This window comes from Sordaria macrospora, chromosome 5, assembly GCF_033870435.1.
Source record: "Sordaria macrospora chromosome 5, complete sequence".
Classification (NCBI taxonomy): domain Eukaryota; kingdom Fungi; phylum Ascomycota; class Sordariomycetes; order Sordariales; family Sordariaceae; genus Sordaria; species Sordaria macrospora.
The window spans coordinates 2,888,610-2,909,436 of record NC_089375.1 but is presented as its reverse complement, the minus strand read 5'-3'; the positions used below and the strand labels follow the sequence as shown (position 1 = coordinate 2,909,436).

Below are 20,827 nucleotides of genomic sequence, written 5' to 3'. Positions count from 1 at the left end.
CAAGTAGTCGCTATGTTTCAATCATTAACCCTAACCCAGAGCCAGCATCAACCAACTCGAACAACAAACCTATTTTGCTCGGTCTACTGATACCATCTAAAAACCATGGTTACCCCCATCGATCATCATAACAATGCAGTTTGGGCCAATGTCCTCTACTCCAGCATGTATGCTCGGTAGCGCAGAAGAGACCCAACGAAAAGCAATACCTGTGCAGTCTCTGCAACCGTTTCTGTCTCACTCTCTCTGCGCTTTGGACGAGCTATAAAGTCCGAAAAGAACCAAGCCAAACCATTCCATCATAATCCGTCCATATCAGTTCATCCCATCATTATTCAAGTAGAAAGCCTCCATTCCACGGGGTGTGCCACTTGCCAGGCCTAGACCGCTAGTAAACCTCACGGCGGTCCTCTTCATCTCTGCCCCTACCATAGGATCCACTGAAAGAACCAAACAGCTGTGCGGCCTCCATACAGTAACCGCCCGAGGCCATGCCCCTTTCACTACCGTAACAGATGACAACCGCATCGACAATACCGCTCAGGATACCTTCCATTGCGCCAAGAATACCCCATCCGATAAAGCTGGCAACCATACCCACAACATAGGCGTACGCGCTTCCCTTAAATCCCATGCTCCCATCAGGACGCTCGACCGTCAGTTGTCGGGCCGTCATAACCCATCCTGCGAAGCCGAGGGCGATAGCCATTATGAACCGCGTAGCATGCAGGATAAGCTTAGCCAGCCGATATGGCAGGAGTGAAGAGTTGACGGTGCCGGATCGAAGAGCGACTGGCGTAAGCGTCGTGGTCGGCCGCTGAGGGGCAAGGAAATCCATCCGGCTGAGGCCTCGAGAAGCAACCGCGAGGGACTCTGAGTGGATAGCGGCGTATGTAAGAGTCAACGGGTTGGTAAGAGCTGCGATCGGCGTGGGAACGAACGAGTAAACAAACATGCCCAAAATGTTTGCGGCGCGAGACGGTAAGATGAGAAGGGGAAGGCGGATGGCTAGTGCTATTAGCGTCGACATGCTGATAGTGCCAAAAATGGTGCTGAGCGCGTGACCCAGGGCAGCAGAAACAACGTCCTTGGACGATGCTGCCGGGACGGCGTTGCGATGAAAGTACCATTGGGATACCGTCGCTGCTGTGGTGGCCCGCTGAATGCCTGAGAGAATAGACAACGTCCAGATATACATCAGAACAAAGTAGATGCCTAGCCACCAGCTGGAAGCGCTGATGATAAAACGCGACAGGTAGCTGGAGAAACTCCCGCCCAAGAAGACTCTAGTAAACATGAGTAACCAAACCCAGGTCCAGAGTACTACCGTGGCTAGGCATCCTACACCAACCAGCATCAACGGCGAATTCGCCGCAAGAATACGACTCGAGAACTCCAGGATATTGATTGCGGATCTGATGGCAGAACGGCCCTTGAAGACCATGTATATCCAGACCACTGCCGCGGCAGCTGGGACGGTGGCAGCCCACCTCATGACTGTATCCTGCGCTCGCGTACTTCCGCTGGTTGACCGGAAACTCAAGATCAAGGGATACAGGGAGAAGACAGTCATGATGATGGGTACAGCCATCAGGATCAAGTAAACCAGTGGCCTGATGTACGCCCGCAAAGTCGCCAACCAGACGAAAGCAACAATCATCGATACCAGCGTGTCGACAGCTAGTAGGTGGAAAGACTTGGTTATGGTGTTGTAGATAGTGTCGCCGAGTGGCCGCTTCCCGCTTGTGTGAAGGTAAACCAGCACGAACGTGGCGAACAAGGAGGCCAAAGCAATCAAGAAGATGTAGGCGAAGAAGGGGTCGTGGACGAATACTTCCCCGTCCGAGACCGGGTGTGCTGGTGTTAGCCCGGCATCTGGTGGCATTCCACCATCGAAGGACCTTCGAGACTCTTGCAGTAGCCCCGCCTCTGAATCTCGCATCGAACTTCTCCTGGACGAATATCTTTGCGGTGCCGGCTGTGACTTGAATTTCTGGAAAGCCGGTGGGGAGCTGCCCATAGAAGCCTCACCCAAGAGATCCTCTGGCGGGTCATCATCATCCTCGGCAATTGTTGACTGCAGTCCGACGTCTTCCATGGCACCCTTAGTGCTGTCATCCTCGTCTGAACTTTGGCGTTTGTGCTTCCCCAACAACTTGCTCCCTCCTTGTCGGCGATCGTGTTCACGCTTGGACAAGCTTGTCGAGTCGTTCCAGCTGCTTCTGATGCCGTGGAGGCGAGATCCGAGTGCGTCTTGGTAGCCCCGACTCCTCTCTAGCGAAGCACTTCCATCGTCCTCGGCTTCGGTGCTATCCTCCAACCGGGTGGCAGGTATCACGCGACGGGAGCGTTGCAAAGCAAACAGATCTGCAGCCTCCCGATCATCTTCCTCCTCCTCCTCTTGCTCAACGGTAGCTTGAAACAGCGGCGCATCCTGTGCGTATCTAGACCCGAATCCGGCAAGGGTACCAAAGCGAGAGCCAGCCGTGGGTTGATAAGGGTTGCCTGCGGCTCCTCTATAGTAGGATCGTCCACTCAGTCCTCTGCCTCTGCCGGTCCAGCCCCCTTGTTGCCGCGACGAAGGCCGGTCGTTGTTATCTTGCCCGGCAAAGCTGGACAACCGTGACTGTGACTGGGACAGGAACTTGGACGCATCTGGATGTACCTGTCAGTCAGTACGAAAATTGGTTGAACTTGAGGGGGAATCATCAATTGATGGGAAAGACCGAGGAGGTAGCCATAGATATACGCACATTCCGAGAACATGGCGGTCTATCCCACGCCCCCAAAAGCTGTTTTGAGAAGGTTGTTGCAACTCAAGTGAGGTTGTTCGGAATAGTGGCTCTTAGTGTTAGTCGGCGGTGTGGGACCACGGCGGATGATGCGTAGCTGATGACGGCAGACGGACGCCAGCTGGTGGTCGGAGCGATGCGGCCGAGTTGGAGACGTCGATGTAAGGATGATTCCAGCTTGTAGTTTCTCGAGATCGTCAAAAGAGCTACTGGTATACGATGGCGTGGGATTTGTTAGACAGGATGACCCTGGGTTGTTCTGCTAACAAGACGCTTATAGCCAGGGCCTAATCGGTGGAGGGGGTTCAGAGAGTCGGAGGTGGAGGTTTGGCACTTCAGGCTTCCGTCTGCTTCGTGCAAAGAGAGGATAAACGAGGCGGCCCAAGGCAACGATAATTAACTGGATAATCCTAAGAGGATGCGCGCCATGTGCATCAGGGTATAGAGATATACGAGAGCGAACCAGAAAGAGGATGAAGAGGACGAAATAAAACAACAAGGGAATCTAGACGGCTGTTGATAAGATTCAGAGTCGTAGCGAGTGTAAGGTAGTCGTAGGGTACGGGTGTACAAGAAACAGGCAGACAAGGGATCTGATCGGGTGTCCACAGTGTAACAACTAACAAGTGGGCTGGCGACTGACCGCCCGGCCACTCTCACCCACACTCACCCACATTGCACGCGACAGGGCTCAGTGGGAGCCTGAGGTCCAGTCCGCCTGCCGTGATCAACGGGCAAACCACCAACCACCACTCTCTACCAGCCAACCAACCCTCACATCTTTTCCTAGATGCAGGGTAGGAACCCTGATGGGTACATAGACATGGAAGGCAAGCAGCTTGAAGCCCGCTCCGCAAATAACGACATTTCGGTGGTGCCTGCCGGATGTTTGCTCCTTTTACACTTCACCTTAAGAAACACAGCATTGGCCTCATCGAATCACGGTTCAACTTTAAGTGATGCTGTTCGGCAGTCAGAGTGCACGACATCCACACCGGGAGATAATAGAAAGTGATGAAGGAAACCAAAGGATTGTGCAAACGTGTACCTCACCTGCTGGTCCCCTTTGGACGCTTGATTCTTTGTCCACTGCGCTCTGCGACTCTACAAGTCTTTATCAAAAAAAGCATGATGCCCCATGACATCGTCTTCTGAACGGGGAAGTGTCTGTTATCGTTCACTTGCGTCACTGATAACACCCAATGCCACCGCGAGCCCAGACCAGGTGATCCACTGCAACCGGCCGTCTACCATTGGCTGGATCCGTAACTAGACTAGAGCTGCCATCCCGACCGACAGCTTCTCCCCGTGAGGTGTCAGGCTGTCCTCCATTCAGCGTTCATCGTTCAAGCAGCCAAAGTTCCTGCAGCGACTTCTTCACAAGTACCTATCGTTCTCGGCGTCCATCCTCCACCGCAATCCAACATCACTGAACTCCGACTACCTCTACGGTATATCAGTTCTCAAGCCCCGTCGCGACGAATCAACATCTACCACCTTGTCCACACACACATCCTGCTTTGTCTTTTCTCTTCCGAATCTAGTCCTCATCGGTACTCTGAACGACATCCAGGCAGCGAGCCAGAAGTGCAACCATTACCTCTGCGTTGTATTGTCGTCAGGAACAGTCTGGAAATCATATTCTAAGCAGAAAGGGTCCTGCCGTGAGTTCCAACCACTCTCGCCAGCCTCGGTGGTATCTAGCCATATCATCGACGATCAACCAAGCAGTCAACCCAGCCCAAAAGACACCGCCCAAGCCGCCGACTTTCTTATATAACAAGGAGCCAGATCCACTGCCTATCCCGGGATAGCTCTGTGCAATCCATCACCTCACCTGATCTCCTGACGAGCGAACCCCTTGCAAACTCTCGCTCGGTTACCCAGGGTAGTCTGCGCAACTCGAAACGTACAAACACCAAGCAAGGCCCAGTCCAGTCCGTCATCGAGAAGGAGCATCAATACCACCCCCAACTACATCTGGAGGTCTCTCCTCCATTATCATTATCACCACTAGCTACCACGGATCCATTACCAAGTCAGCAACACGACATCCCACTGTTCCCTCATAACCCAGAACCAACCACAACAATGTCGTCCTCACTACCCTGGGACTACATCGCAAAGCTAGTATGCATCGGCGACTCAGGCTGCGGTAAATCCAGTCTCACGATCCGGCTCTGCGAAGGCCGCTTCGTCACCCACCACGACGTGACCATCGGCGTTGAATTCGGCTCGCGCATCGTCCCCGTCGGTCCTCCACACAGCGACTCTCAAGAACAACAACAACCAGCATCACTTCCATCATTCACAGATTCCACCGATCCTGCAACATCAATACCAAACGGCACCTCCTCCTCAGGCCTCCCCCCACCCCCAATAGCCGCCAAACCCTCCACCAGCACTAGCGAACCCCCGCCGCCCCAAAAACATATGAAGCTCTCCCTCTGGGACACCGCCGGGCAAGAAACGTACAAATCCGTCACGCGCTCTTACTTCCGCGGCGCCTCCGGTGCGCTTTTGGTTTTTGATCTGTCGCGCAAACAAACTTTTGAGCACGTAACCGACTGGCTGAACGACCTGCGGGCCATCGCCGAGCCGGACATTGTCGTCATCCTCGTGGGGAACAAGGCCGATCTTACAGAACAGAATGAAGAAGGGGACGGACAAAACAAGAGGGAGGTAACGAGGAAAGAAGCGGAAGAGTGGGCGAGGAAGAACGGTGTCCTCGAATACGTGGAGACGAGCGCCAAGAGCGGCGAGAATGTCGAGAAGGCATTCATGAGGGTTGCCGAGAGGATATACCAAAACATTCAGGCGGGCAAGTATGATTTGAATGATAGAAGGTCGGGGGTGAAGGGGCCTAGTGCTGGGTTAGGTGGAGGGGGGACAGGTGGGGGAACGAATGTGAAGTTGACGGGAGATAAGGCGGGTGGTTATGGAGGATGTTGTTAAATCGGGTGGGAGGAGGAATGGGGGGGAGAAGGAGTAAGAAGACGGACGAGGAAAAGGAATATGCGCACATGACACGGTACTATACCTTTTAATGAGAACGGAATGATACGGCATTCTACAGATAGCAAAGAGATGGTGATATAATGATCGGGCTGTCGTAATAGTTCGAAAGAGAATGGCCAGAAACGCTACAGCGAAGTAAGCAAGGAAAAAGATGTGGATGGATGTAATGGCGTATCGCTTTGTTGAGTCCTGTTCGACCGAGATGGCTTGGAAACCCATTTATAAACGGGCATTTTCAATGGGGGTAACGGGTAGTAATGGCTGGCTACGCTAAACGTTAAAACTTCTAATTGCTACCCCTAAATGGCTAGTCGACATGTTTAACCGTATTTCTCGACCTGCTACATGCTCAAACAAAGAAGCGTTGGTGGTCCCGATTTATTACATCAAGAAACCCACTATCTTTCGTTGCAGACACTCTCTCGCAAATCGTACAATGTCAGTTATCTTGACAAACACTTTCCAGCAGACACGCTAATCAATTATTCCCTGTTTCTATAGCTCATCGTTCTTTTTGTTTTAGATCAGACTGAAAGGAAAAGGGGCACTGTCAATGCAGATGCACAGAATTTGGTACACTGTAGAGTAGCACCAGTTACAGGAAAACTGGCGCGGTGATGATCGCCAGCCGAGAATGAGGCTGACCTTGGTTTCCCTCCCATTCCCATCTTTAATCCGAGATTCTCCAGTTGTCGAACCACTTCATGTACTTGTACTGCTGGTTCGGGCCCACCATTCCCCAGCTGATGGGCATGAAGAAGATGTAAAGCCCGATAACCGTGGCATAAAGGATACCAAAGCCAATGCTCTGCGTAAGTTTGCTCTTGCCTCTGAAAAACCAGTCGGCAAGGAAACCGAAGGAGAGGATGGCGAAGTAGAGAGCCGGGTAGTAGTGATGAACGTAGGTGACACGGCCCATGACGATGAAGGGCAGGTAGTGGAGGAACCAGCCGATGACAGGGTAGATTCCAGCATAGTGGATCTGGTCAATGCTATCTTGGTTGAGCTCGTTGTAACCACGCTGCCAGCGGAGAGTGTACCAAATGACGAGAAGGCCAAAGACACCGAGACCAGCAGTGGAGCCCCAGTAGACGAGAGGGTTGCCAAGCAAGAAATACTTGACGGTCTTGTCGTCCCAGCTGCACATTCTCAAACCAACGTGAAGGATAGGCCACTGCCACCACTGGGAAGCCAAATCGTCCTGCTTGTCAGGATCGGGAACAAGAGCGTTGTTCGATGTCATCATGGCAACGTTCTGTCACGCATATTAGAGAGGTTTCAAGAAGGCAACCGGGAACAGAGACAGAGGCACGTACCAAGTGAATGAAGTCCTGAAAGAATTGGTTCTTGTACTGGCCGGGCTCAGCAGGAGGAACTAGTTCCTGTTAGTACAAGGAACAAGGCCCCTCTCCTTTATGGTGCAGACTTACGCTTGGGGTTAGTGTGGGACTCAACGTTCCAGTGAGTATAGGTGTCACGGGGGTTGTTGGTCTTGGTGCAGGTAGTCTCGATCTGCTTAAAACCCCACTGAGGAAGGTTAACGGTTCCAGCGCGGAGGTAGCATCCCAAAACCTCGTGCTTCAAGCGGAAGGCAGTGGTAAGAGTGCGGATCTTGGAGCGATCGCGAGAATTGGTGTCCTTGACGACCTCAATCTTCCAGTGGTCCTTCTCATCACCCACGGTAAGGTTGCCATAGCAGGAGACCTCCTTGTCGGCCTTGGTCATGGGAGCGGGTATCTCGTGGGAGTGAAGGTTGCGGCCGGTCTGGGCATGGATGAGGCGAACAGTGCTGCCATCACCAATATAACGGATCTCGTCAGAGCTCTCATCATAAGCTTGCTCCCTGCGGTTAGGATAGAAGAACCAGTCGTTGTTGGAATCTTTGTGGTGGTAGCAAGTCACTTGTTGTTGGTTAGAGCCCTCAGGGTAGGTCTGAACGTGACTGTGAAGCAGGCCACCACCATAGCCCATGTTCTTGATGGTCACGCGAGAGCCGAGAGCAAGCTCCAGAGGGCTGTCTCTGCCAACCTCGGTACCTCTCAGATTAGCCTGGAAGAGCGAGGGCATTTGGGCATCGCCAGGGCCGGAGTTGGTCAGAACAATGAAGTGGATGGCAAAGCTCATGAGGTAGATCGCAAAGGGCAGGATGATGAGGCCGACGACACGAGCGGCAAAATGGGCAGCCAGAACCTTAGGGGGCATCTTGACATCGCCGAACTTGTTCCAAAGGTCCTCAACGGTGTAGAGACCGACGAGAGCGGTAACGAAGAGCCCAACCCACTTGACACTGCAGACAAAGCCGATGCTGAGACCAGTCAAGAACAGCCAGGAGAACCACTCAGGCGAGAAGCTCTTCCTGCGCAGGTTATGGAACTTGGCCCAGCACAGAGTGGTGGCCACGGTACCGAAGAGGAGCATAGAGTCGAGGAGGATGAAGCGACTAATGGTGGTGTACGAGTTCTCGCAGAGAACCATGAGAGTGACGAGCCAGACGGCAGGGAGCTTGAAGCGGAGCTCCTTGGCGGTATAGTAGGCCATGGGAACGCACACGGCTCCCCAGAAAGCGTTGAACTGGCGCATGAAGGTGTAGTTGATTTCCTCGGGGTAGGTCTCGCCGGACTTGAACTCGAAAGATCCATTGTAACCGGCAAGCAATCCGCTCAGACCAACGAGGAGCTTTCCGGCAGGAGGGTGGACATCGAAGTAAAACTCGCGCTTGAGGTAGTGGCTACCAAACTTTCCGAAACTGTACGTTGCATCGTGTCAGCTAGCTTCGACATTTATGGGATTTGGGTAGACAGGTGTGCTTACTGGGCTTCGTCCCATGTCACAATGGGAGAGAGGCCAATCTTATAAAAACGCGTGAAGAAGGCCAGGAACGTGAATACGAGAGGGGCAATGATCCACTCCCGGCTCGCGATGGAATCGAGGAAGCTCTGTTCCTAGAGTACAGATGTTGTTTAGCATGGACAAGGCGTAACATAGGGGCACGCAGGCTAGCTACGAACCTTCTTCACTGGAACCACAGCCTTCTTGTTGTCCACGGACTGGGGCGTTTCGAAAGCAGTTGGAGTAACAGAAGCAACGTTGCGTCTCCGGACCGCGTCTCCAAGAGGGTCGGCACCGGAGACCATGGTGGCTCGCTCGGAGCCTACCGTGGGGGCCGCCATGGTGCAATTTATGCTCAACGGAGCTTCAAGTGTCTCGATCGATTGTGGGCGTAGACGAGATGGATCAATCCAATCGAGGATCGGGTTATGTGGTGGGTGGTGGTGGTTCAGATGGCGAGGCCGATCATGGAAGGTTTAAAAAAGATGGAGTTAAAGAGAGTGTGGAACGGACGCGTGGTGGTGGTAGTATAGTTAAGGAAGTGGGTGATGTAAAGAACAAGGTACTAAGAATATAACGGGACGGGGGGCCGGGGGGAACCGTGGGCCTTTGTCAGTGAAGAGGATTCTCGAAGTCAACAAGGTACCTTTGTTCCCAGCTGATGCTTGGAGGTCAAGACGTCAGGCAAGGAAGAGGGAAAGTGGAAAGAGGACGTGAAGATCAAAGGTGTCCGGAAAAGGTCGAAGCCCAAACAATCGACGATGTGCCGCCGAAGGGAGAACACGATTGCGTTCAGAAAGGTTGAAATGGAGGGGTGAAGGAAACAAAGGGGGCTGCCGGGTGTGGCTGAAAGCTCGTCCTTGTAAGAAAGACGAAACTGTAAAATGGGGTGGAGGTTGAGAAGAAAGCTCCAAAGAAGAGATGAGCTGTGAAGGAGGAGGAAGGAGGACCGCAGAGGAAGCCTGGCTGGAGACACTTTCGACTCGTAATCGCCGGGGATCACCAAAAAGGGATGATGCACATCTCGTTGACACTTGTTCTTCGTGGCCTCTTGGGGCCCGCAGTCCGCCGCAGGCCCGCGCAGCGTTACAGGTGATGAGCTTGCATCTGATTGGCCAGTGAGTCCACATCCAAGGCCGTTCGTTCATTTTGTGGGGTTCCATTTCACTGGGCTGACCGGGCCTGCCCGGGGGACTCCATGCTCTAAAAATGCGGCCCTGCTGAACCAGAGTGATGGATCTCCCGGAGCCACGGGAGAGCTCGGGAGAGCTTCAAGAGCTCCGTTTCATCGGGTATTTTGGGTCTGAAGGCTATTCCCATGTCAACTTCCATCTGATTGAGTGTTGAGCCGCCACAAACCTGGTGTTGGAACATATGGCATTATGTCTTCTGCATAACGGACATAAAGGACACTGTTGCATTTTGGACCCCTCGTATAAAATTACAATACAATTGCAGCTTCCCCCTCCCTCACAATTTTGGGCTTGGCTTCATCTGCACCGTGCCTACCTTCCAGATTCACATGTGCTCCTTTCGGCTGCGATCTACCAATTGAATTGGAAGAACGAACGAGGTGGTGGATTTTCGCCGTGGCCAACAAAACAGCAAGAGCAACCAACAGCAAACAGAAAAGAACACATCATTTCAGTAAGGTTTTGGGGTTTGTTTACTTCCCCTGAACCTGAAACCCAAATAACCCTTTATTTCGATTCCATCCCATTCGACCTCCGTCTCAGTACAAAGAAATAAACTTTTCTGTCAACAAAACTGGACTTCGAATAAGCTTGATCGCCTCATTTGTCCACGCACCCTCCTTCTCCGTTCGAACGCCTTGAAAATAATAGGTCTTTTCCACATCCAACCCCAGCTTCCTTGCTGCTGGACTTATCACGCTCCCATTCACCTCACCCTCTCCGTCAACATGGCGGTTGGTCTCATCGTCTAGAGACACCGTCTCAACCTCAAGGGGAACATGAAACTCCCCCCTTTTGGTAAAGAAGTCACCCTTCAATCTCGCAATCGTCCTCCACTGCCCTTCCTCTCCACCCTCCTGAATCTCGAACACCGTCGGCCCATAGTCGATCTCAAACGTGCTCAGATTCCTCATGGTCATCACCACCTTTCCCTCTTCTGGGTCGACATCCTTGATGAGGACGGGGAACCCGTTCATCCCCAACACGTGGATATCCTTGTTGTACCCGCACTGCGCCGTCGTCCCAAAAGGACCCTTGAGATGGGCCTCGCCGTTGCGGAGCTGGTACATTAGCTTCTCGTTGTGGATGGAGTCCGATAAGAGCTGCAGCCAGATGGCCATGTCGGAGATGTGGATGGTTTGGTCGTAAAAGTGCACGTGGGCGCCGTTGAAGCGCGTCTTCACCCGCGGCAGCAGCATCTTGCCGAATTCCCGATCGAGATAGACGAGGTCGACGAGCATGGCGTCAATGATCGAGCCGACTGGGCCGGTGGAGGTCACTTGGGCCTCTACCGAGACGTTGAAACTACTGTTTGTGTGAACAAGAAGATAATTGTCAGTCAAGGGTATGGAAAGCTGAGACTTGGGGAGATGAAGTGGAAAGCTTACTCTGCTGTGCATTCTGTTATCCTGACTAGTGTGATCTCCAGCCGCGAGTGGTTGAGCAGATACTGAACGACGCTGTCCATGATGGGCAAGGGTTGAGACTTGTGTGTTTGGCAAAGACTTTTTTCAGCTTCAGCTCTGCTAACTAAAAGCTTGAGAAGAAAGTCTCTGTTATCTGTTAGATAAGAGCAGCAACGGTCAGCCATCTTGGATTTCAAAACCATTCATATAATGGGGTGCTTCGAGAATCTTTACTCACATGCTAGCTCGGCAACAAGACAGCCAAGAAACCGAGAATGGTAGATATGCTTTCGCACTCACACACCACACTCGTATGGGGTTTGTGAATGGTTATTGAGGGTATAGAGAAAGCAAAGCAGAAGAACAAAAGATGGTGGACATGTAGGGAAATGCAGATGTTATGAAAATCTGATTTATAACGAAGTACTGGGTAGCCCAACCACCGACAGCAAAGACTAGTATAGTAGACTACATGCCAACTTTCATGTAGGGATTCGGGATCTCTGTTCCCTTATAGTGATCGACATCGTCAATGGGCAAGGGGAGTAACGCGAGGCCATCGGGCGAGACGGGACCGCAGAATGGGTACTGTGAGTAAAGCGTGCTCGCGGTTCCCCACCGGAAGACCGCCGCGATCCTAGCCCATGCTTATGCTTGCAGCAGAAAAATGAGGCTACGTGACGAAGTCGGCGATAGCACCGGCGCAGCATCGCAGGCACGGCAGGACGCGAAATGGAGATGTCGGGTTCTCGACCTATCCGGAAGTCGTTCCGTATGGGACGGTATGGGGCCCCTATGCGGGGTCGGCGCGCAAGAATGGGCTAGGCCCAATCCCAGCTGCGTAAAAGAGTCCCTGGTCCGGGATGCTCTATTTCAATTCCTACCGATAGGGGACCAGGGACCTGGGAGCCATGGCTGTTACGGAGTATCTTGGATCACAGATCTGATACGGCTGATCAGGCGGGACGAGCTCAGCTGTCTGGGGTCCAGGAGCGTCAATCCATCGAGGAGTGAAGAACTGGTGTCAGACATAAAAAGTTGACGAGACACATCTGGCTCGGCCATATGCTTGGCGTCGCACATAACGAGACGGCATCGGCGATCGGCCCAACCCTCGTTTGAGTCCCCCCAGTAGACCCAGTTGACCCAGTTGACCCAGCTAACCGGGACGGTTCCCCAGATGCTCCTGCTTGGTGGTATCTGACATGAATTTTGCATAATACTTGTACACATGATATACACAAGCCAAACGCTGTCCCTTGCTTTTCCCCTATATACGCTGCTGGCTAGCGCTGGACCTATGCGGAAGCGGCCTTGATGGACTGGGCGTCGCTCATGGCCTTGGCCAACATGGCCTTCTCTCTCTTCTTTGCATCGTTCATCTTCCGGATGCGCTCGCGGTCAATCTCGGACTTCCTACGAAGGTCCTCGAACTCGCGGAACTCCTCCTCGTCCTTGGGCGTCGGCTGAAGTGGAACGGCACCAGTCGTGGTCAGAAATTCGTTAAGAATAACGGACGACTTGCGGTTCTTCATGTCGATGGTGACTATCCTCTCGCCCTTGGCAGGCTTCGGGGCTGGGGATGAACCGTCAGCCGAGGAAATCGGAAAGGGGGCCGAAGATGGCGTAGCCTCCTTGTCGTTGCGGAAGTAAATGGTCATGACAGCGGGACCGTTCTGGTCGCTTGTCCTGTTGATCACCATGGGGACCGCGGGATTCCAGTACTTGAGCTTCGGGAGATTCTGCCTCCAGAACTTCCTGCAAAGAAACGGCCATTAGTTGGATGGCCAGACACTCGGTATATTTGTAGGAGAATGAGCGTACCTGGGACCCATATGGCCACCTTCGATCTTGTGAGCAAACTGCAAATGCACCTTGGTGACCTCCTTGGGGAGGAGGGCAGCGCCCGGCCCGGCGCGGATGTTCAGGAGCTGATGCCGTACGTCAGCATTGCCATGATGGTCGCGGTAGTGAAGACGAGGTGCCGAACATGTTGCGCATGCGCCGTCGTAGAGGTGGAGTGGTTCAAGTAGTAGCGATCGTATTTACCTTCTGTAGAGGTTGTTAGCATTAGCGATTGCGCTTGTAGGTATGTTGACACGGTTGTTGACTTGGAAGATACTCACTTCCCTGACGACATTGAGACGACGAATAACGCCAACCATTTTGAAAAACTGTCGAGCCGGAGAGCTTCCTAGGGGCGAGCAAACAAAGGTGTGTTTACTGGCGACTACAGTTCCTGAGAGATGGGCCTAGGCGGGACTTGGGGTCGCAGTTCGGGACCACACTGAGCAGCGACGACCTCGACGCCATGCCGCGACATGGGCCCGTCGATTTTTTGCCGGCCCGTCAACGCCTTTGGAGCACTCGCCGCCCGGCATCATTGCCTGCCGGACGCTCTATCACAGATTGTGGCACCACAGAAGCTAGGTGAGCACCAATCGAAGCGGCGGGGTCCCTGTTAAGACCCGCTAAAAAGTTCGGTCGCAAGCCGAAAAGGTTCGATCAGATTTGGGACGGGATCCGCTGAGAGCACCAGGAGCATCCGTCATTCGCTTCGTTTCTTTCCTCCGATGTGTACTTATCATACTTACGGGAACTGTTGTTGAGTTCCACGTACATTCAATAATCAAGATATTTTCAACCTGTGAAACTTTAGGCTTCTTGTTACCTATACCTCAGGTATTCTCGAAGCCGCATCCATCCCCACGACACCTATAAACCTGCGACGGCCAGCCCGAGAAAGACGTCATGCCATTACAATCCGGGCGCACCCTCAGCTCCAGGTGGCTGTCCAGAGCCTTCTGTCTAGACCGATGTACCACGACCTCGAATTCGGCGGCTAAGCTTCCTCTTTACCTCTGTCCCGCCTTCCGACCAGTCGCAAACCTCAGCCTAAGCCCTCGTCGCTATAACCACACCATCCCCTCGGTCCAGTGCCGAAGACTGCACACCGAAGCAACCCATGAAGCTCATACCCCGACCGAGCCTCTTCATGCCGAGAAAGAACCGACACGAACACTACCGATCCAATGTACAGGCTGCGGAGCTTTGTCCCAAACAACAATACCAGAACAAGCAGGCTACTTTGACGTGTCGCGCAAAGCTGTGAAGGAATACTTGGGCGTCATCGAACCAGAGAAAAGAAAAGTCATACGCAGTGCAGATCAGGTCATTGAAGATGCGCTCAAGAACATCAATATGGAAGAGCTGGAACGGATGGGTGTTGACCTGAAGTCTTTGCTACCTAAAGACTACCAAGCAAACAAGAAGTCGCCGGAATCCGAAGGTCCTCCTCATCCTCCCCTCTGCGACCGCTGCCACGAGTTGGTCCATCACCGCAAGGGGAACTCCATCTTCCACCCCGGCGTCGACTCCCTGAGAGAGACCATCGAAGAATCTCCCTATAAATACAACCATGTATACCACGTCGTCGACGCTGCCGACTTCCCGATGTCGCTGATTTCCAAACTCGAACGGCTAGTGGGCACCCTACCAATCCGGTCCAAAAACAGAAGAGCAAAGTCCGAGACATGGCATGCCGGTCGCCAAATAAACCTCAGCTTTATTATCACCAGATCGGACTTGCTTGCGCCAAAGAAGGAGCAGGTGGACAGGCTGAAGCCTTACCTTGTTGAGACACTGCGCAAAGCACTTGGCAGAATCGGCAACAGGGTCAGACTTGGAAATGTGATGTGCGTCAGCGCACGCAGGAATTGGTGGACGAAGGAACTCAAGGAAGAGATCTTTGAGCATGGCGGTGCCAACTGGATGGTTGGGCGGGTAAACGTAGGCAAGAGCCGGCTCTTCCACGATATCTTCCCTCAAGGCCGCATGAACTGGCAAGATAACCAGAAGCTTCCTGTTCTCCCTGCCTTCCGCAACAACAACGTCACATACGGCAAGCTCGATGAGGGCGACGATGCCCTTCTCCCGCCCGCTCAGCCAGAAATGAACTACCCAGCCATGCCCATCGTCTCCGACCTACCAGGCACCACCGCCTCTCCGGTCCGCGTTCCCTTCGGCAACAAAAAGGGCGAGCTGATCGATCTACCCGGCCTCTCTCGTGGTGACCTGGAACTTTACGTCAAGCCCGAGAAGCGCGCCGACCTCGTTATGAAGATGCGCGTCGTGCCTGAGCAGGCCGTTCTCAAACCCGGCCAGTCCCTGCTCGTCGGCGGTTTCATCCGCATCACGCCCAAGACCCCCGACCTCACCTTTCTCGCCTACTCATTTACGCCCATTGAGGCGCACGTCACGGGGACCGACAAGGCCATTTTGGTGCAGGAAATGAAGGAGGGCGCGCCCCACGTGGAGAACATTGCGCTCCCCGAGACGGCGGAGAAGATCAAGCATGCCGGCTCATTTGCGCTCAAGTACGATGTGACGAGGCAGCGCAGCGGGCCGTTGACGAGGAAAAACGCCTGCGGGTTCAAGGTCGATGTTCTCCCGTTCCGTGTGCTGTCGATTGATATCCTAATCGAGGGTGTCGGATGGGTAGAGGTTGTGGCGCAGGTCAGGGCCAAGAATTTGGAATACAATCCCATGAAAGATGAGCAGCCTGAGAAGGAGGAAGAGCAGGAGGACGAGATAACCCCCGAAACTGAAAAGGAAGAATACTGGACCGATCCTCTCCCGTCCAAAACCAAAAAGTCCGTCGCCTTCCAAGACCCCTTCCGACTCGACACCCTCGATCTTTCCGATCCCAACGACGAGCCCAAGCCCAAGCCTAAACCGGTTCCTAAGCTAGTGGAAGAAGAAGACCCATTGGCCCCGCCCCGCATCAAGGACGCAGAAGTTGTAGAAGAGATGGAAGAGACGGAGGAAGAATCCAACAAGAGGAAAAAGAAGGAGGAAGAAGAAGCAGAGGAGGAAGTCCAGCTCAACTGGCCCATTATAGAGGTCTACAGCCCCGAAGGCAAGTTCATCGGATCCAGACCGCCCATGGGCGCGTGGTTGTTGAATCAACCTAAGACGGACAACAGGAAGAGGCCGAGGAGGTCTATGAAGGGTGTGAAGAAGGAGAAGAAGAGGATGGCTAGGGAGAAGGCTGCTACTGGTGGTGGCGGGCAGTAAGTGTTCTGTTGTGTGTTCGTGGATGTAAGATAAGATGCAAAAGAAAGTCAAAGGAGGGAGCGTGTTTATGTTTTCTGGATATCCCCCGATTTCAACATTTCTCAAGGTACTCAAAAGGCGCTTTTACAAGGGTGGATATAGACGAAGGGGTAGATAGATAGAAAGAAAGGAAGAGAGAAACCTAATTGTTCGAAATTTGCGCATTTGGTCAAGGCAAAAGCACGTCACCCAAAACCGTTCCTAATGACCTAGATTTACCATGGATTATTGTCACCGTCAAATCTCGACATGGTCGGTACTGGTGATCCTTAAGAAAAGTTCGCCCGGTCTTTATGACCTTGATGGATGGGTATGTGCAAGATGTCGATTTCATGATTACCGCAGGCTTCATTTTCATTAACAAGCATTTTATATACGGGTAACCCGCTTTTGTCTAGCCTGTTCCCCTTACTCATCGTCCTCATCCTCATCCCCATCATCTTCATCCTCATCCTCAGAAACCTCACCGCCAAGCTTCTTGAGTTGTTCCTATACGACAAAAAACAAACAATGTCAGTGATTGTCCAATTCCAAGGGCGACACTCCAATAGCAAGGGGTTGTTAGGGTTAGACTCGAAGAGAAACGTCGGGCTTACCTTGTACTTCTGCCTCTTCTCCTCCAAATCATCAAACAGCAACAACAGATCGTCACGCTCGCTCTGCGCATTCTTCAGTTCTTCCTCCATCTTCTTTTCCACCTCCTTCTCGGTCTCCTTCTTTGCTTTCTCCACGGCCTTGGCCGCCTCCTTCTCGGCCTCCTTCTCGGCCTCCTTCTTGGCCTTCTCGACAGCCTCCTCAATAGCCTTGGCAACGGCTTCTTCCCTTTCTTTTTCAAGTTGCTCTTGCAGCGAGGTGAGGGCGTCTTCCTTTTCTTTCCGGAGACGGGCTTCGGTTTCCTTTACCTTCGCTTCGGCTGCCGCCGCTGCCGCCTTGGCCTTCTCGGCTTCAGCCTTGGTGTCTGCTGCTGCGTCAGTCGTCGTGGCGTCAAAGGTGGCGGCGTCCTTGGTAGTCTCAAGTTCCTTCTTGACAGCTTCATCCTTCTCCTTCTCCAACCGCTCCTTTGTCTCCAACTCGTCCTCCTTCTCTTTTAGCGACTTCTCTACAGTTTCCAACGCATTCTCCCTCTCCTTCAGAGTCTTCTCCTTCTCTTCCAGGGTTTTCTCCACTTCCGCAACCGCCTCCTCCTTCTCTTTGAGTAGCCTCTCCACTTCCTCCTTGTCCTCCTCAGCCACCTTCAGCTTCTGTTCAAGCTCCTCCAATTTCTCCGAAGTGGTCTTAGCGGCCTTCTCCGCCTCAGCCAACTTCTTCTCCACGGCACTCAGCGCATCGCCAGTCTTGGACAAATTAGTTTCCAGTTCCTTGACCTTGCTCTCGCCGTCCGTCCGGGCCTTGTTCGCCTTCATCAGATCAACCTCCATCCGACTTATCGTCGCCTTCAAATCGGCCTTCTCAGCTTCGAACCGACGGCTGGCACGCTCGGTTTCTTGCTCTGAGGCCTTGCGGGCGGTTTCTATTTGCTGGGTGAGTTGCTCCTTTTCGGTGCGGTGGTCGCGCTGGAGGGACTCAAGCTTGGTCTGATGCTCGCGCTTCAGGGACTCGATTTGGGTGGCGTGCTGCTTGGTCAGCTCGTCCTCCTCGTTCTTGGCTTCGCGGCGGGCAGCTTCGAGGAGTTTGCGGCCTTCGTCCTCCTTGGTGCGAAGATCCTTGGCGAGCTTGTTCAGCTCTTGCTCGTGGGCGCGCTGGAGGCCGTCGTTGACGGTCTTGAGCCGGGTTGCTTCCGCCCGAGAACGCTGGTGCTCGGCTTGCTCCTTAGCGAGGTTCTGCTTGAGTGTCGCGACAAGGGCTTCAATGTTTTGGATCGCGTGGTCCTTGGCACCCAGCTGCACGCGCATGTGCTCGACGGCTTCGTTGGCGCGGTGTACGTCTGACGCTGTTTGCTCCTTGGTGCGTCGGTGGTCCGCTTGTTCCTGCCCCAGCTGCGAGGTGAGATTGGCTTTCTCCGTGGCAAAGTCTTCGAGTGCCCGGTCCTTCTCCTCGAGCTGGGCCCGCAGAGAGTCGACCAGCTCGCGTGAGACGCCCTTTTGCACGCCGTTAGTAATGACGGAGATCTCAAGCCCCGGGTCGCGGTCGATGGCCCGGATGATGCGGCTGTAGTTGTCCTTGAAGAACTCGACAAAGGTGTCGTCTAGGTACACGTCGGGAAGCTTCTGGTCGAGACTGAGGTCGAGCTTTTGGGGAAGGATCTCGTAGTCCCTCATCAATGGGTAGGAGCGTAGTCTGGTCAGCTTTTCCACATAGCGATCGCGGCCCATGCGGGACATGACCATCTCGCGCACCTTGGCGCGGGGGACGGGTGAGTCTTTGGTTGAGAACTCGTACACGACACCGATCAGCATGGCACTGAGGCCTTGCACGATGATGTCGCCATTGGGGTTCTCCACGGCCGCTTGGATGAGCCCCTGAAGGTTGGTGAACTCCCCTAGGAAGTCGTTGACTGCGTCCAGGTCCTCGAATAGCCAGCACAGGAGGAGCTGTAGATAGCCGATGATGACACGAGGGTCATCGTTCCTAGCCACGCTTCTGAGAAGATGTGACGCAACAGTTTGGATACTTGTAACCACTTCCTCGCCACTCGCCTCGTCTCCCTCTGTGACCTCCATGGCCAGATGCTTGGTCGTGGGGTTTTCATGAACCAGATGAAGCATGAGAACAGCGGCGAACCAATACCTATACGGATCGGCCGTAACCTGTTCTGGAACTGGCTGAAGCAACGTTGTGAAAATGTTGGTAAGCTCATCGGCCTGCATCTTGTGGCCTTGGATAGCTCTAGTGAGGAAATGCTTCCGGATTTCCTCATGGTTGTTGAAGTAGGCCTTTAAACAGTTGCAAGCTGCCATGCGCAAGTCGAACTCCATTAGTGAGTTGACGGCCAGGATAAGGTCCAGTAGACCGTCAATAACATAGACCTTTGGCACCCCGTTGGAGTGAGGACCTCCTTGACCGTTCATTGCTGGATTGGCAAGTGGAGAGGGAACCTCCTGCCCGGCGAACCTCTCCTGTAGCCTGGCATTACCACGAATCATGTCTGCGCAAGCCGCAAGCGCTTCCGCTCTTATGGGAAGGTCAACGCCAAAGGTGAATCCCAGCTGGAGAGTATTTTCAAGTACACGATCGTTCAGAAATGCGATCTGGTTCGCAGGGATTCCGGCCGCGCCTGGGACCAAAAACAGACGTATCAGAGCAAGCAAAGCATAGATGTTCCTGTTCCGTTGTTCCTCAGCCCACTGTGCAACCTCCTCCCCGTCTGTACTGCCCTTGTAGGCACTTCTTAATAGCTCTGCAAGTCGTTTGATGAATCCCATCTCCCTGACATTGGACTGGTTGGACGAGTTGAGACGAAGCAGGTTCGCCAGCAAGATCAAGCAATCCTCCACCACCCTCGCGCCCTCAACAAGACCTCCCTCATTGGTGATGATGTCGAATATGCGCTCAAACCCCTTCTCGAACGCCACAAGCTTCTGGATATCAACGGATTCGGCGGTAAGGTCGATCAGCAGGCTGATGGCAGCATCCCGGACAGCCTCCCGCCTGTCGTCGAGCACGGCAACCAGCCTAGGGATGCCCAGGGGCGCAACGAGGACGCATTCTTCCGTTCTCTCTGTTCGGGCAAAGTGTATGTGGGAGAGCAGCTGGAGCGAGTAGAGTCGCGAGTAGAAATCGGTCGTGTCGAGCAGGTCGAGCAGCAGGGTGATGTTCTCCTGGCGCTGGGTGAACTCGTCGGCAAGCCATAGCGCAATCTCCTCTGAAGCTTCGGGGCTGTCTTCGTTGGGGCTGAAGAGCATCAGCAGCGTCTCGAGGACGACCTTGACCGTGTCAACATCCTCGCCATCCCTACTCAAGCTCCCAATGAGGCTTCGTAGAGCGCCAGAGGCAACCGAGGCCGGGTACTGCTTGGAGAAGCTGCGCAGGCCGAGGATGGCGGCGCGACGGTCTTCGAGGAGGGTTGCGGTGTTGAGGCGGCCGCTGAGGACGGCGATGGTTTCGCTTACCGACTGCTTGGCCGGGGCAGTCGTAATGGTCGAGAACATGTTCGAGGATAGAGGTAGTGGACTAGTTGATTAGATGCCATGGAGAATCATAGTGTACGGCGGGGTGGGCACATGCTAGTTCTAGATGGTCGAGGAGAGGTCGGGATCCCGTCACCTCTTGCGTCGTCGGGTGTCAGTCAGGGGTACCTGTATGACCCCCTGGAGGTTGCTTGTTGACAACGGCGAGCTGCAGCTACAATATAGCGCTGTAAGTTACAGGGGCCAAAGTACGCTATAGCAGGCAGCTTATTGTCTTTGGTGTAATTGTTGGGATGTACCCAGACACAACGCTTGAAAGCAGCTTCCGTCGGGCAATAAAATGGAGTCAATAGAAGGGACAGGTGGTCCATTCAGACGGAAAGTCCAGACAGCACAGCAACAGAATT

At 53.5% G+C, this 20,827-nt stretch overlaps 7 protein-coding genes across 7 annotated transcripts; 2 read left to right on the top strand and 5 right to left on the bottom strand.

The window, feature by feature from the left end:
* Positions 1–35: 35 nt before the first annotated feature.
* Positions 36–3,394, bottom strand: SMAC4_02377 (uncharacterized protein). The gene is made up of 2 exons (XM_003350657.2): positions 2,754–3,394; positions 36–2,655 (listed from the first exon to the last, which is right to left on the bottom strand). Exons 1-2 carry the CDS (start codon positions 2,764–2,766, stop codon positions 389–391), a joined length of 2,280 nt encoding a protein of 759 aa, XP_003350705.2. The 5' UTR covers positions 2,767–3,394; the 3' UTR covers positions 36–388.
* Positions 3,395–4,230: 836 nt separating this feature from the next.
* On the top strand, positions 4,231–5,987 carry SMAC4_02376 (uncharacterized protein). Its single transcript, XM_003350656.2, has one exon. The coding sequence runs from the start codon at positions 4,884–4,886 to the stop codon at positions 5,745–5,747; it is 864 nt and encodes a 287-aa protein (XP_003350704.1). The 5' UTR covers positions 4,231–4,883; the 3' UTR covers positions 5,748–5,987.
* Positions 5,988–6,114: 127 nt separating this feature from the next.
* SMAC4_02375 (uncharacterized protein) lies at positions 6,115–8,980 on the bottom strand (the record flags this gene model as incomplete). The annotated part of the gene is made up of 5 exons (XM_003350655.2): positions 6,115–7,065; positions 7,127–7,185; positions 7,241–8,556; positions 8,622–8,752; positions 8,819–8,980. 5 exons carry the CDS (start codon positions 8,978–8,980, stop codon positions 6,481–6,483), a joined length of 2,253 nt encoding a protein of 750 aa, XP_003350703.1. The 3' UTR covers positions 6,115–6,480.
* A 1,391-nt stretch (positions 8,981–10,371) lies between these two features.
* Positions 10,372–11,300, bottom strand: SMAC4_02374 (uncharacterized protein; the record flags this gene model as incomplete). Its single annotated transcript, XM_003350654.1, has 2 exons — positions 10,372–11,140; positions 11,221–11,300. The coding sequence occupies 2 exons, from the start codon at positions 11,298–11,300 to the stop codon at positions 10,372–10,374; spliced, it is 849 nt and encodes a 282-aa protein (XP_003350702.1).
* Positions 11,301–12,536: 1,236 nt separating this feature from the next.
* On the bottom strand, positions 12,537–13,515 carry SMAC4_02373 (mitochondrial 54S ribosomal protein mL61; the record flags this gene model as incomplete). Its single annotated transcript, XM_003350653.2, has 3 exons — positions 13,365–13,515; positions 13,063–13,169; positions 12,537–12,996 (listed from the first exon to the last, which is right to left on the bottom strand). Exons 1-3 carry the CDS (start codon positions 13,401–13,403, stop codon positions 12,537–12,539), a joined length of 606 nt encoding a protein of 201 aa, XP_003350701.1. The 5' UTR covers positions 13,404–13,515.
* A 474-nt stretch (positions 13,516–13,989) lies between these two features.
* Positions 13,990–16,496, top strand: SMAC4_02372 (uncharacterized protein; the record flags this gene model as incomplete). Its single annotated transcript, XM_003350652.2, has 1 exon — positions 13,990–16,496. The coding sequence occupies one exon, from the start codon at positions 13,990–13,992 to the stop codon at positions 16,312–16,314; it is 2,325 nt and encodes a 774-aa protein (XP_003350700.1). The 3' UTR covers positions 16,315–16,496.
* Positions 16,497–16,761: 265 nt separating this feature from the next.
* On the bottom strand, positions 16,762–20,791 carry SMAC4_02371 (uncharacterized protein; the record flags this gene model as incomplete). The annotated part of the gene is made up of 2 exons (XM_066089761.1): positions 16,950–20,791; positions 16,762–16,842 (listed from the first exon to the last, which is right to left on the bottom strand). Exons 1-2 carry the CDS (start codon positions 20,439–20,441, stop codon positions 16,762–16,764), a joined length of 3,573 nt encoding a protein of 1,190 aa, XP_065947238.1. The 5' UTR covers positions 20,442–20,791.
* Between the last annotated feature and the right edge of the window lie 36 nt (positions 20,792–20,827).

Coding starts and splice junctions, on each gene's coding strand:
- SMAC4_02376 (XM_003350656.2), top strand. CDS start 4,884: ATGTCGTCCTCACTACCCTGGGACTACATCGCAAAGCTAGTATGCATC.